The 14,368-nt window shown below is 31.6% G+C and overlaps 1 protein-coding gene across 3 annotated transcripts in view; it reads right to left on the reverse strand.

The window, feature by feature from the left end:
* The window catches only part of TFEC (transcription factor EC), a 72,532-nt gene that overhangs the window by 15,328 nt on the left and 42,836 nt on the right, over positions 1-14,368 (reverse strand). For all 3 annotated transcript variants that reach the window (XM_020289759.2, XM_020289758.2, XM_012736167.3), the window contains 3 exons: positions 6,643-6,757; positions 4,602-4,658; positions 1,091-1,166 (listed from right to left, as the gene is read on the reverse strand). In XM_020289759.2, coding sequence (XP_020145348.2) covers positions 1,091-1,166; positions 4,602-4,658; positions 6,643-6,757 — 248 coding nt within the window. The remainder of the gene's footprint in view (positions 1-1,090; positions 1,167-4,601; positions 4,659-6,642; positions 6,758-14,368) is intronic.

Raw genomic sequence — 14,368 nt, forward strand, 5'->3', positions numbered from 1 at the left:
GATAATCAAAGCTTTTATAAAAATGTGGAGCAATAATGCCCTCATACAAACTTTATAATCTACCAAGTATTCTCATACACCTTATTTGATATGATTTTTATAAAAACCTAGTCATATGGAGAAGACAAGTATTTTCTTCAGCTAATGGAAAGAGTCACATGCTTAGAAACTTTAAAAGATTTGAAGAGTTTTTAGTAGAGCCTAGACAAGGACTGAACTCTCTGACAGTCCATTCTGTGATCTTTCTGCCATTCTACTCTGGACACCTTCACTGTGTAGCTTGCACATGAGGATAAATGTTATATCCCCTTCTATCAAAAATTGTGACTTGTCCAAGTGAATTAGCAAATTTGGATTTAAGGGAAAAGTGCTTTCAGATCTCATAAATGTCACTTTATCAAACATTGTCATTTTTGGGTAATGGATAATTTCCAGTATTTAGAGGTCAGTTCTCAGTTTGAACAAAACATTTTCAAATCATTATTAAGACTACATATCATGTTTTTATGTTTTTTGAAGAAACAGTCAACATTCTAAATTAACACCTTGATTAATTATTTCTTGAGATTTATAACCTCAAACAATATGTTTGACTGACATTGTGTGTGTTCGACATAAAACTTGGTTAACATTAATCATCAAGCTTTTGAAATTCCATTTTTTACTTGTATGTCTCCAGAATTTGGGATCACAGGAAATGTGAACATTCTATTTTCGTATACTCACAAATCCTAAGTTGAAAGAATTGCCATACCCATAAATCGAGTATACCAGTCAGCATCATAAATAGCATTTGGCATTATCACTAAATTTGCCAATATTGTCACTATATGGAAAGACCCTCTATGAACTGAGGAGAAATAACTTACTTATTTCTTACATCTCAAAAGGACAAATTTTAGTAACAGCCTTGATGCTTAATAACAATTAGCCTGGAATAGATATTTAAAATGAGACCAGCAATAGCCTTATCTTTGCCATAAGCCGCTTAGTTTCCTCACCATTGGTTCTCTCCTCCTTTTCTCCCTCCCACCCATTTTTGGGGGTATTGAAACCATAACGTTATTACAGAAATGATTGTTGAACTCACGGATCATTAGACTTTGGAATAAGAGTGCCAAGCTCCTTGATTCGGTAATTAATATTATACCTTCTTCTTCTTTCAACTATTAAAGAAGAAATATTATTGATTATTCTCATTAATGAACAGTTCACTTTTGGTCAGCTGTAAACTTTCTTATTAAATATTTTAAAAACAAGGAGCAAAAAAATAAATTCATTTAGTCCAAAGAAAATACTTCTCAACCATACAATAAAAATTCAAATGTATCTTATTCTAAATGAAAAATGTAAAAGTTACAATATTAGAATTGTAAATACCTGATTTACAATGCTTTAGAAACATTTTGTTGCAAAACATTTTTTTCTTTCTTGGAAATGCTATAATATTTACTCATGCTGAAATGTGTGTGTTTATAAATGTATTCAAGTATATATCATATACATGTTATTGTTTGATTGTTATTCACACATGGACAATTTATTAGTCCATCAGGACTGTAATCTTTTGAGGTCATGCACCATGCTTTACTCTTCTCATATACTCTCCACAAAGAGATTATTAAAATAGATGTGTACTGCACATCTAGAGATTCTTACTTTAGTAGATTGGGAGGGTGAGAGGGGGACAGGCAAGAGTGCACATTTCCAAGTTCTCAGGTGATGCTGGTGCTCTTTATGTAGGGCCAATGCTTTGAGAACTACTGATATAGATTCTTATTCAGAGATTGTTTACCATGTTTGCATTTCCGTGCATTGCTTATGGCAATTTTATGCATCATATAGCGAAAGTTTAATGACATTTAGCATTAGACATCATAGGAACAGTCGAATTTTCTATATCGACTCTTCTCTAAGAGCAGCCTTCTACTCTATATTCCTAATATCAAGAACCATAGTATACACTTATATGTAACACTTTTAATAGATAACAAATTAAAGCTTTCAAGGGAATGAATATAGAAAAGGCTATGAAGAAGAACAACATAATTTCAAAATATTAGAAAATACTTGTATAGTACACACTTGAAAATTAAGATCTCCTACTGGAAACAAGGAATATCAATTGTCTTGGTGAGCCTACTCTAAGAAACATATTACTGTGAATGGATCTGACATTTAGGAATAATGCATTGGCATCCCTCTAAAATCAGAATACAATTGGTTTTTGAGAGTTTTACTTTCCCTTTCACCAATGCTGTTTTCCCTGTACATGTAATTAAAAAACATCTAAATGACATAAAAACATCTAAATGACATGACATAAAAACACTGAAGAGAAAATAAACAAAGGTAAAGCTACATATTACAACAAGAATGTATTAATGATTCTATGTTCACACATATTAATTCATATTATAAACAAGACTTTTAAACAGAAGATAAAGAACAGCTATGAAAGAAGTTCACAGTTTTATCTCAAAGTAAGGGATTATTTTATTCCTATAATGTCTCTTTAAAATCTGTTACTTAAATGTACTGTATATAGAATTGCAGAAACCTCTTCTCTAATCTTCTTAGATTGTAGTCTGTGGACTCTAACGACTAATAATAATGAGAAATTTGGTTCCCCAATGTTGCCCCTATCTAGTACTAGTAATTTGAAAAGAAGTCAAATTTTAAGAAATCATTAAAGTATTTCATACTATATGTGTTTTTACTGTTTGCAAAGTTTTTGACATAGTCACTCAATCCTGTTCTTAGATCCAAGCAAGAGAGGCCCCAACCCTGATCCACACTTAGAGAACTCACTCTTGCCTTTTCTGGCCATGTCTCTCCCCACTGAGCAAGGGGACCAAGGGAACCCCTTCTAAGCTATGCTCTGGGCATCATATAATGATTTCCTCCCTCATGCCTTCCTCCCCACCCCCAGGGCTTGTGCAGGCCACTTCCCTAAGTCCATCCACCTCAGGGGGGAACATGACACCAGCGTGTTCACCATAGGCCCAAGACATAATCAAAGGGCAGTTGTTTGCAGGGCTGTGTATGGAGCTTGAATGTACAGGATGAGGTGTTTACACTCATGTTTGAGGCTCCTTGAAGTGCAGAATGGAATAAAAGTTGGGGAGAAAAGAGAGGTGGGCTGCAAGCTGAGAGCTAGCATTGCTCGGCCCTGAATTCCCCACACTGAACTACATCAAGCAAAGAATTCTAAACTCACCCTTCCGGTCTTTAGGAAGGATGTGACATACTTAATTGTACATATATAGATGTCTGGTAAGTGGAACTTCCTTTGTACTTTGTCATGACCCTCACAAATTTTAAGGGTTTTTCTAGATTCATTATATATATAAAATCTTATAATATGAATGTTTCAATACTGATTTTCCCCTTTATAACACGAATGTTTTGGTGCAGATTTTCCCCCACAGCAAGATGACATAGCAAGAGAATTCAGATTAGAAAACACTTTGACAATGGACAAACCAGACACCTATCATACTCTATGTTAAATGGTCGGTTGTTTAAGCTAAAGACATACAGCAGAGAAGGTAGAAGCAAAGTCAATCATCATTAATAGACTTATTAGGATAGAAGTCCATAGCTCCCAAAGGTCCAAATTCCTTCTATTTACAGTTAGCTCTCCCTACCCATATTCTACTTGCCTCCTAATCTGAACCAAAGTCGTCTGCTCTGCCACTAAGGGATATGATAATCAGATCATTTCCCTAAGGACTGATATGACCATGTGCCAGCTCTCTCCTCTATAAACTCAGCAAATTCTCATCACTGGGATACATGCAGGTTTCAAAGGTACTTGTAGAATCAATTTCAGTTAATCATATAGAAGAAAATTACTGGTTAGTTTTAGAGATTTAAAATTTTCATTTATTTTTATTTCATTTTACCCTTTTCTCAGTTTTTGATTTGGCTCCCAGAACAAAAAGCCTTCGTACTCAATTAGTCAAGCTCACTTAAGACAGCTAAGCACTGAAGACATGACCAAGCACTCTAAAGCTCAGCGTTGCTGCTAATCTGCTTCTCTTGCTTGCATTTCTCCATCTCATATGACCTATTATCAGAGTCAGATTGACCCTTAGGAAAGCACCAGAGCCTTTTCTTTTTTCCAGGGGTGAAATTCAGTATTACAGCATAAGCAATGCCTTTCAGATAACCTATCATTAGGAAGGGAAGAGCAAATTGACACAGAAAAATGAGGACCTGGAGTTATGTTTCTTACTATTTAAATGGTGTACATTTTCTAAAGTCACTTTTATCTCTTTAAACCTTTGAGTCAATGAGTCACAATAGAGTTCAAATGTAACTGAATGCACTCATCTCAGTCACAGGCAGCCTCGTTGAGAGTGAATGATCAAGGAGAGAATTTGGGATGTTTCACTTTGTGAAAATATATAGCTTTTCTGAGAGTTCACATTGTTTAGATTTCCCAAAATAGCTCAAGTTGTGAGCATGTCCCATTAATTTTGGTCATCTGACCCCTAAATACTTAACAGAATAATAATAAAAGACCATATATTTTAATCCTTATGCATTTTCTCTTACATTAATTAATTTTATATGGGAAAAAAACATATACTCACTGAGATTGTGATTGTCCTTTTTCTGTCTCTCTTTTGCCAAAGCTCTAGTGTCAGTTTCTAATCAAAAGGAAAATAATTGAAGCACTGCTTAGTTCTACCTTAAATCCCCTCCAGGCACCATAATTCAGAAAATACAATATTACTTGCTCCAAAATAATACAATGTTTTTGATGCAAATATTCTGGAATTTGGAACATAGTACTTTTAAGTAAGAGGCACTAGCAAAATCTTTAGGCTCTGAGGTAGGAAAACCTGGATTTGCATACTAGCCCTACATTTAATAGCCATGTGATGTATTACCAAACTTCCCTGCGTTTCAGGACGCTTAACTGTAAAATGAATATAATATAGTACTTACCTGATAAAGGAGGTACAGCGCACAGAAAATATTGAACTCTTCAATCATTGTTATTATTTTCAGAAGTTTGAGATTCATAAAGAAATTATTCCAACCTAAATTTTTCATAGTTATGATTTCTATATCCCAAGAGTTGGAACTAACTACATTTCCCAGCTGTTCTTATGAAACAACTCCACACACTCTCTCCCAGTAAATGACACTTCCTTCTATGTGTTGTGTGGTTGCATTTGTGGTCAGCAGCCTCCAAGATGGCCCACGACGATTCTGACCTCGTAGTATTCACACCCTTGGTAGTTTCCTCCTACACTGAATAGGGCTGACCTGTGAAGCCTATAGCATGTTAAGGAAATGACTAATATGGCTGCCAAGCATAGATCATAAAAGAGATTTTCAGCTTCCATTTTGGTGTCTCTTAGATCACCAGTTGTCATGTCATGAGGATGGTCAAGCAACACTATGAAAAGGTCTATGCAGCTGAGAACCACTTGCCAACATGACAACTATCTTGCAAGACCTCCAGTGAACCACCTTTGGAGTCTGTTCTCCAGCCTTAGTCAAGTCTCGGGTGTCTGTACCTCTGGCTGACCTCTTGACTATAACCTCATAAGAGACTCTGGGTCAGAACCAATTCACCAAGCCACTCCTGGATTCACTCCTCAGAGATTGGATGAGATAATAAATATTTATTGTTTGAAGCTGCTAAATTTCAGGGTAATTTGGTGTTATACAGCAAGAAATAATTAATACGGTGTTATTAGAATTATTATAGTTTTGAAAATAAGTAATAAAATAATCCATCTTATTTAAATGCATTTACTTAAAAGTATATTCATTAATTTTAATTGAATAATTGAATGCATAGACATATTTGAGTTATTGATTAAGCCACAAGAATGGTCATATTATATTGGCTTAAAGTGTTATTACTAACCATGTAAAATACTAAAGACCAGTGCTTGAGCTCCAAACTAGAGTTGCTATGGAAATTTCAAATGAATTTTATTTTATTCTTATAGAGGGACTAACACTAGACTAGTAAGTCAGGAAATACTTACGTTGATCCATTTATGTCTGTAACCTGCTGTACAACTTTGGGGAAAGAACTCCTCTGAAACTGGACTTTCTCATCTATATTTTGGAAGAATTCAACTATGGCCCTATAATTCCTTTGACTTGTACAAATTTTGAAAGAAAGTATTGAAAATTGAGGATTTTTTGCCTGTTAAGAAGGTTAAATGCATGTCTAATATGAAATCTATAAAGAAAGCTAAATAGGGAAAAATCTATGTAAACCAAGAAGTTTTGTTTCATATCAAATTCTGCATACAAAGAATAAACGAATTCCCCTAATTTAGTATATCATTTTGCAACTGTGTGAATATATTTCATCTATTCAATATCAAAATGATCCTATGTTAAGTGAAATTGTCATGTATGTAAACCACATGTATATTTTGTTCAATTCCTAAAATAATGAATAAATTCAGTTAAACTATAAGTTACATTATCTTGCTGCTTGGTTATAGGAAAAATGATGAAATTACTCTCTAAATGTATCCCTTTTTAACTGACTACTTTAAATAATCTTTTTAAATGTTCTGTTTAGCATTATAATACATGTCTTATATCTTATGTAGTTGATAAAAATAAAAAAGGCTAAAACTATACAGGCAACATTACCTGTAATTTCTCTTTTCATTGGTAGACTACTTGGACAGGAAGCACTTGTAAGTCCCATCTTAACTGGTGAAATTCCCTTCTCGGCACTATACACATCCAAAATACTTCCAGATAACTTTAGAGAAAAATGAAGAAAATATCAATTAAACGTTATATGTGCACAGGTATATTTCATTGTACATTTTATATTCTCCATTTTAAATTTCCCACTTTGTTAATAATAATTTGTAATATATATGTATTTAATTTTAAACAAGAGATGAATATGCACTATTTTTAAATACATTATAGAAGGCTTGTAGATAAGATATGCTGAAAAAAGCTATTTATATTTAAACAAAAAGAGAAATCAATTCATGTATGAAGGAAAATTCCTATTAATATTTACAAAGTTATAGAAGTTTGATCTAGCATATGGCCTGGTTATAAATGAACACAATTAAAAATATCATTTTGGACAAAAATCAATACACATCTTTGCAAAGCTGAAAAGTTCATTGCATACCACAAATTAGGTATAATGAAATCTTTCTTAATACCATCAGTGCTACCAGCAACTCACAGTCAAGAGGTGTTTTACACTGTTAATTAAATGGAAAACTCTTTCCTTCCTGGAAGGCATCATTTTTCTCATTGTACACTAAATGTTCTAGATTATTATAAATATCCCAGCTGGTAACCAAAAGTAGTCTAAAACTACTTTTGCCTCCAGTGAATATAGGGTGCATCCAATTATAGCAACACTGCAATTCTTGAACTACTTCTTGGGAACAATTTTTCAGAAAAACTAAGGTGCTTTACACACAATTCAAAATTGTACCAATTCATTATTCAAAATGGGCTTATTGATTAGATCTCCCAAGAAAATTAAATTTGAATAATATCCACATTTCAAGTTAATATTGATTATTCCAGAACAAGCTACATTTCTAATGTAGGATTTGAAATTTTAAAATATTTTCATTCTAAGCATCTTTATTCCATTTCTGGGCAGTAAACCAAAAGCTGAGTAAGAAGCAAGTTTTTTCTTTCCCCAAGGACTAGAAACAAAACATATAATCAAACAAATCTATAACAAGATTATTATGGAGAATCTAATTTTGTATTCGCACTTTTTGCACAACTCCAATTCAATCTGAGAGGACTCTTTTATAATTATAAAATCAAACTGGAAATAAATATGAAGAAAGGACATATTATGACCAAAATTACTTTCTGAGGGAGTAATCCATTACAGTATATGTAACAAATGTATTATTTCTGAGGAAAAAATTTGAAAATTCAGTTGAAATCATCCAATATATGTTTATATGTATATCAATAAGAACATGCTAGACTGCATATGATAGTCAAATGTACATTTTCACATATTGATCTTTTAAATTATTCACCCTATTAGGACTCCTCACTTTTATCCTTTATTTTATATGAACTCTTTGTTTTGAAATGTATTTTTACTTTATGGATCTTGGAAGGGAGCTACTTGGGTCAGGTATTTATTGCTTCTTAATTTCCTAATCTGCAAATTAAGGGCAAAGTTGACCAAATTGGAAAGATATGTGTTAGTATCAGATACTTACAATTAGGAAGAAATCCAAAAAGCAGGTATTTCCCTAAGATGTGAATCATTTAGTCCTATTTTTTAAAGTACAAATTTTTCAAGGTCATTTTTAAAAAGCCTGTTGGTTATGAACTGAGGCATCACCAACCTGAATTATGTTTTCTCTGTGCCTTTGAGAAACATAATGGAAACACTGAACAAAAAGGGAGTGAGGGGGAAGGAACTAAGGAAAGGGCACTTTTCCTCTGAAGAGCTTGAATTCAGATGGATTTCAATACAGAAATGGCAAATTGCAGAAATGTTATGGAAGAAAAGGAGTCACATTACAGATACACTGCAACAATGAAGGAGTGTCCTAACTATAACACTTCACTTCTTCCATGTTACCTGGTTAGATAGTACCCAGTGTATTTTTCCTTAGAAATGGGGTTGAAATTCTGATAATGAAGCTAATCCTGCTTAATTGTAGCTATATTACATCTTCTCCTGATCTTAGTTATTGTCTAATTTATGCCCTAAAGCACAATGATTAATATCCTATTTAATTTTATGCTGTAGTGCTGCTCTATTTCATATAAATGGCTAATCACTTTTTGAATATCATTAAACAATTGGGTTTCAATTTCAAAGTATGTTATATACTTCATGTTACCTAAAGTGCCTTTTCTCCATTACAGGATTTAAGAGTACAATGTTAGTGAAAATTTAAAGATTATATACATACCTAAAATAGCTTACAAAGAAAACTTATATCTACCTTTTTCAAAAATATGTTACTTAGGGAATAAGGTCTAAGTTTTAATTTTATTTTGTAGATCAGTAGGCAACTGGTTAGATATTTTATGAAGAAATGTTTATTCCAGTTAACAAAAGAGATTGCTTTCTCAGTAAAGCAAAACATTTGACATGACAATAGACAAACATATTATTTTTAAAAACAAACTCACAAATTTTAAAAAACATAAAATAAAGAATTTATTATAAAATATATACAATAAGGTAGAGTATACTTCTCTATAATACCCTCCCTGGTAGAAAAAAGTAAAATCCTCATCTGAGAAGTTGCTTTGAGATGAGGAGTTATTGACAGTTTCTTGGTATCTGAGGCTCTTCACCCAAGATTTTATTCACATCTCCACTACTGAGGTAATAGGAAGTGAAGTCGACTGGGTATGACCTTCCCACATACATACTGCTATCCATAGTATCTAATATTTCCTAAAGAAAATGAACTCACAGGAAAAAAATATCAAAACATTTGAAAAAATTAACTGTTTCAAAAATAATACAACATGTAGCATTAGAATTAACATCAAAAGCAAAAAAAATAAAAAAGTGCATGAAACTAAGTTTTTTAAATTATCCTAAAATAAATAAGGGAATATATTTGTAATAATCTATAATACAAACCAATAAAAAATAAACACAATAACCAAAGTAACCAAAGAGAAATAGGAGATATACGAAATATAATTTTGGGGGGAAAAACTATAGGGTGAAAAAATAGCATAATAGGTATACTGAAAATGGAATAAAATAATTAGTAAAATATAAAACCAAAATAATGTAATCTCCCAGGAGGATGAAGAAAAGGACCAAGAAATAGAACTTATGAAAGGAAACCTAAACAATATGGAGAATAGAATTGCAAGAGCTAAATACAAATATCGGAAGTATTAGAGGGAGAGAAAAATATAATTGGAAGGAAGGAAATACTTTCTAAAATAATGTAAATGTATTTTAGGAATTAATGCTAAATAAAACACTACAGTATACTTCATCTTATGTAATAATTATTTTATTTTGATTTAAAAATAAAAGTGTCTATCAAATGGCAAAATGAAAGATAGGAAAAACCTACACTTAAACATATTATTTTGAAACTTAAGAATATACTATGAGAAAAAAAAAATCTAAAAGCCTAAAGAGAGAAAGCATTATATACAAAGGAACAAGAATCAGATTAACATTAGATTTTTCAATAGCAAAATTAAATGAAAAAAAGAAAATGAAACAGTATTGCTAAAATACTGAAATAATAAAACATAAAACACAGAGTTTTATATCTAGCCCAAATGTCATTTACATATGAGGCCATGATAAAAATAGTCTTAAGTATACGATGCTTAAGAAAGTTTATCCCCACAAAGACTAACATTGAAAAAAATTTTGGATAAATATGAAAAGATATTTAAAGCATATGCTCCCAAAATATTAAACAAGGTTAATAAAATAGCTTGGTAAAGTGATTATGGAATAAAAATGGGGGGGGACCAAGATCAAAGATAAAATGAAATATATAATCGTATAACTCAGTATTACTATCTAAATAGTATCAGCACAATTGGAAACCAAAGAATGTGAAAGTGGTAAGAAGGTATTAAAGAGAAACATATAAAAAATGAGAGACAAATAATAAATAAAGATGAGAGAAGCAGATAAAAATATATCAATAATAATAATTGATGTAAATAGGTCAAACTCTCCTGCTAAAGGGTTGACAGATTAAATAAAAAAACAGTAATTAGATATAAGTAGCTTACAAGACATACCTACAGAGTAAAAGGGCACACAAAGGTTGAAAGTTAAAGAATGGGAAAAGATATATCTAGTAAATCATAACCATAGGAAAATTAATATAGTTATATGAATATTAGAGAAAATTCATTTTAAAATTAGAAAAAGTAGTAAGGATAAATAGCACTACTGTTTAATAAAAATTCAATTTCCAAAAAGGTTTAATAATTATTAGCATGCATGCTCACAATGAAATAACCTCTAAGTACATAAAACAAAATGTTTAGAACTGCAAGGAAAAATGAATAAATCCACCATTACAGAGGAATATTTTAACACATTTCTCCTCATTTTTTAAAAGTCCAAATGATCGGCAATTTTATAGAAGATTTGAACAATAAAAGTAAAAGTTTGGGCCGGGCGTGGTGGCTCACGCCTGTAATCCTAGCACTTTCTGAGACGAGGCGGGCGGATTGCTCAAGGTCAGGAGTTTGAAACCAGCCTGAGCAAGACCCCGTCTCTACCAAAAATAGAAATAAATTAATTTACCAACTAAAAATATATATAAAAAAAAAACGTAAAAGTTTGGCCTAATAGGCATGTATATAGTTCTACCTGCCAAAATAGAGAATACAGTTTTCTTGAGTACATATGGAATATATATAAAAATTGATTATGTTCTTAACCAAAAGAAATCCTTGATACTCACCATGTAGCAAAAAACACTTATATCCACTAAACCTATTGAAATAAATAAAAAAATTAAAAAAGGAACCCTCAACACATTTCATAGAGTGTCAGAGTGCCAAAATATTTGGAAATTTTTTTTAATGTTAAAATATTCAAGGGTAAAGATGAAATCATAATGGAATTTTAAAAATAAAAAATAAAGGTAAGGAAAACACACATAAAGAAACATCTGGCTATTATAATGGAAAGGTTACTTGCCAACTCTTGAGCAACAATATTATGTTGCCTTTCTAACAATAACATTATAAAGATGATGTATAGATACACTAAGTTATCTATTATTATGTCAGTTCTTTTCTTTCTTCATTTGTAATTTTCTCCTTAAATTTTATTTTTGTGTGTACTTTTACAGTTTTATTGAGGTATAATCAACATATAATAAATTAAATATATTTAATATATATAATTTTATTTTTCAACATATGTAACATATGTAGATATGTAATGAATATATCTACCACTCCCTAAAGTGTCCTTGTACCCTTTTATAATCCTTTCCTCCCTCTGCTCCTTTCTACCTTTCTCATGCCCCCACTCCCCAAACAATGAAATCCTCAGGCACCTTCTGACCTGTTCTCTGTCATTTTTGGATTAGTTCGCATTTTCTAAAATTTTATATAATTATTTAATATGGATTTTTTTTGCTCCTTTCACTTGGTTTAACTATTTTGCAGTTTTGCAGTTCATCCATGTTGCAGTGTGTATCTCACTTTTATTGCTAAATAGTATTCCATTGTATGTATATACAATTTCTTCATCCATTCACCTATTGATGGACAGTTGGATTGTTTCAAGTTTGGGGTTATTACAGATAAATCTGCTATAGACATTTATGTGCAAAAAAAAAATCAGGATATGACAAAAGAATGCTCTAGACAAGAAATGTATAGCCTTAAATAATAAAATGAGAAAAGTATATTAATTTTTTGAATTAAATAAACTAAAATAAACTAACCATCATTCAATTCCCAACTGCATTTTTTGGAGAAATAGAAAAATCCTGGACCTTTATCCCTGAGAAATGAAACCTTAAGTTAAAAAATATGTGTGCAAATGTTCATAGCAGTTTCATTTGTAATCACACAAAACTAGAGACAACCAGATGTCTTTAAATAGGAAAACTGTTGGACAAATGCTGGTACATCAATACCATGCAGTAGTCATCAGCAATAAAAAGGAATCAACCCTTGAATATACACAACAACCTAGATCAATCACCAGAGAATGCTGATGGGGAAAGAAAGCCAATCCCAAAAGGATTGGATTATATTCTATTTGACTATTTTTATATAGCATTCTAAAGTTGACACAATTCAAGAAATGAAGAATATTTTAGTGTTTGTCAGGGGTTGAGGGGTTGTGGTGGGAGGTAGGTGGGTGTAGATATAAAAGGGCAACAAGAGGGATTCTAGTGTTGATGGAAATGTTCTGCATCTTAGCTGTATCCATGTCAATATCCTGATTATGATATTGTACTATAGTTTTATAAGATGTTATAATTAGGTCAGGATATAAAAGATTTCTTTGTATTAGTTCTTACAACTGTATGTGAATCTTCAATTACCTCAAAATAAAAAGTTTAATTAAAGAAAAAGGAAAAGTTGTCCTAAAATTCATATGGAATCTCAAAGGACCCTGAATAACCAAAACAAGCTTGAAGAAAAACAAAGTTGGAGAATTCACACTTCTGTATTTCAAAACTTATTGCAAAGCTACCATAATCTAAACAGTGTGATTGTGACATGAAAATGAGTATATAGACCTATCAAGTATAATGGCAAGCTCAAAAATAAACCTTCAAATATATGGTCAAATTATTTTTGACAAGGGCACCAAAACCATTCAATGGGGAAAATACACTCTTTCAACAGCTATGTTGGAAAAACTGGATATCAACATACAAAAGAATGATGTTAAGATTCTTACTTTACACCAATAAAAAAAAGAAAACTAGCTCAAAATGGATCCAATATCTAAATTTAAGAAATTAAATTATAAAGCTCTTAGAAGAAAACATAGGGTAAAAACTTCATGACATTGGATTTGGACATTATTTTGTGGATATAATATCAAGATCACAGGAAACAGACGAAAAAATAGATAATTGGACTTCATCAGAATGTAAAACTTTGTACAACAAAGGACACTATCAAGAGTGTGAAAAGACAACCCACAAATAGACGAAGCAATCTGCAAATCATATATCTGTTAAGAGATTAATATACAGACCATATAAAAATTTTTAAAAAATAAAATCTTCAAATCAACAATAAAAAAATGAACAACCCAATTTACAAAATGGGCAAAGGACTTGAATAGACATTTCTCCAAAGAAGTTATACAGTGAATAAGAACGTGAAAAGATGCCTAACATCACTAGTCATTAGGGAAATGCAAATCAAAACCACATTGTAATACCACTTCATACTCATTAGGATAGCTACTAACAAAAGAGAAAAAGAGGAGTGAGTAGCAAATCTGGTGAAGAAGTGGAGAAATTAGAATACTGGTGTCTTGCTGGTGGGAATATTAAATATTGTGGCCATTGTGAAAAACAGTATGGTATTTCCTCAAAAAGATAGAGAATTAGTGTATAATCCAGCAATTCCACTTCTAGAAATATACCCCAAAGAATTGAAAACAGGGACTTAAACAGATCATTTCAGCAATGTTTACATTAGCATTATTTATAATAGCCAAAGGATGGAAACAACCCTAATGCCTATCAACAGATGAACATATAAATAAAATGTGGTATATCTCAAGTAACCTTTATAAAAACCCTATGGGGTAGTAGAATTACCACTTTAAATATAAATTAATTAAAGCTCTGAGAAATGTAGTAATTATCTCAAGATTATATAGCTTTATAAATAAATACATAGAGGGCTTGAATTG

The sequence above is a fragment of the Microcebus murinus genome, chromosome 9 (genome assembly GCF_040939455.1).
Source record: "Microcebus murinus isolate Inina chromosome 9, M.murinus_Inina_mat1.0, whole genome shotgun sequence".
In the NCBI taxonomy this organism is placed as follows: Eukaryota; Metazoa; Chordata; class Mammalia; order Primates; family Cheirogaleidae; genus Microcebus; species Microcebus murinus.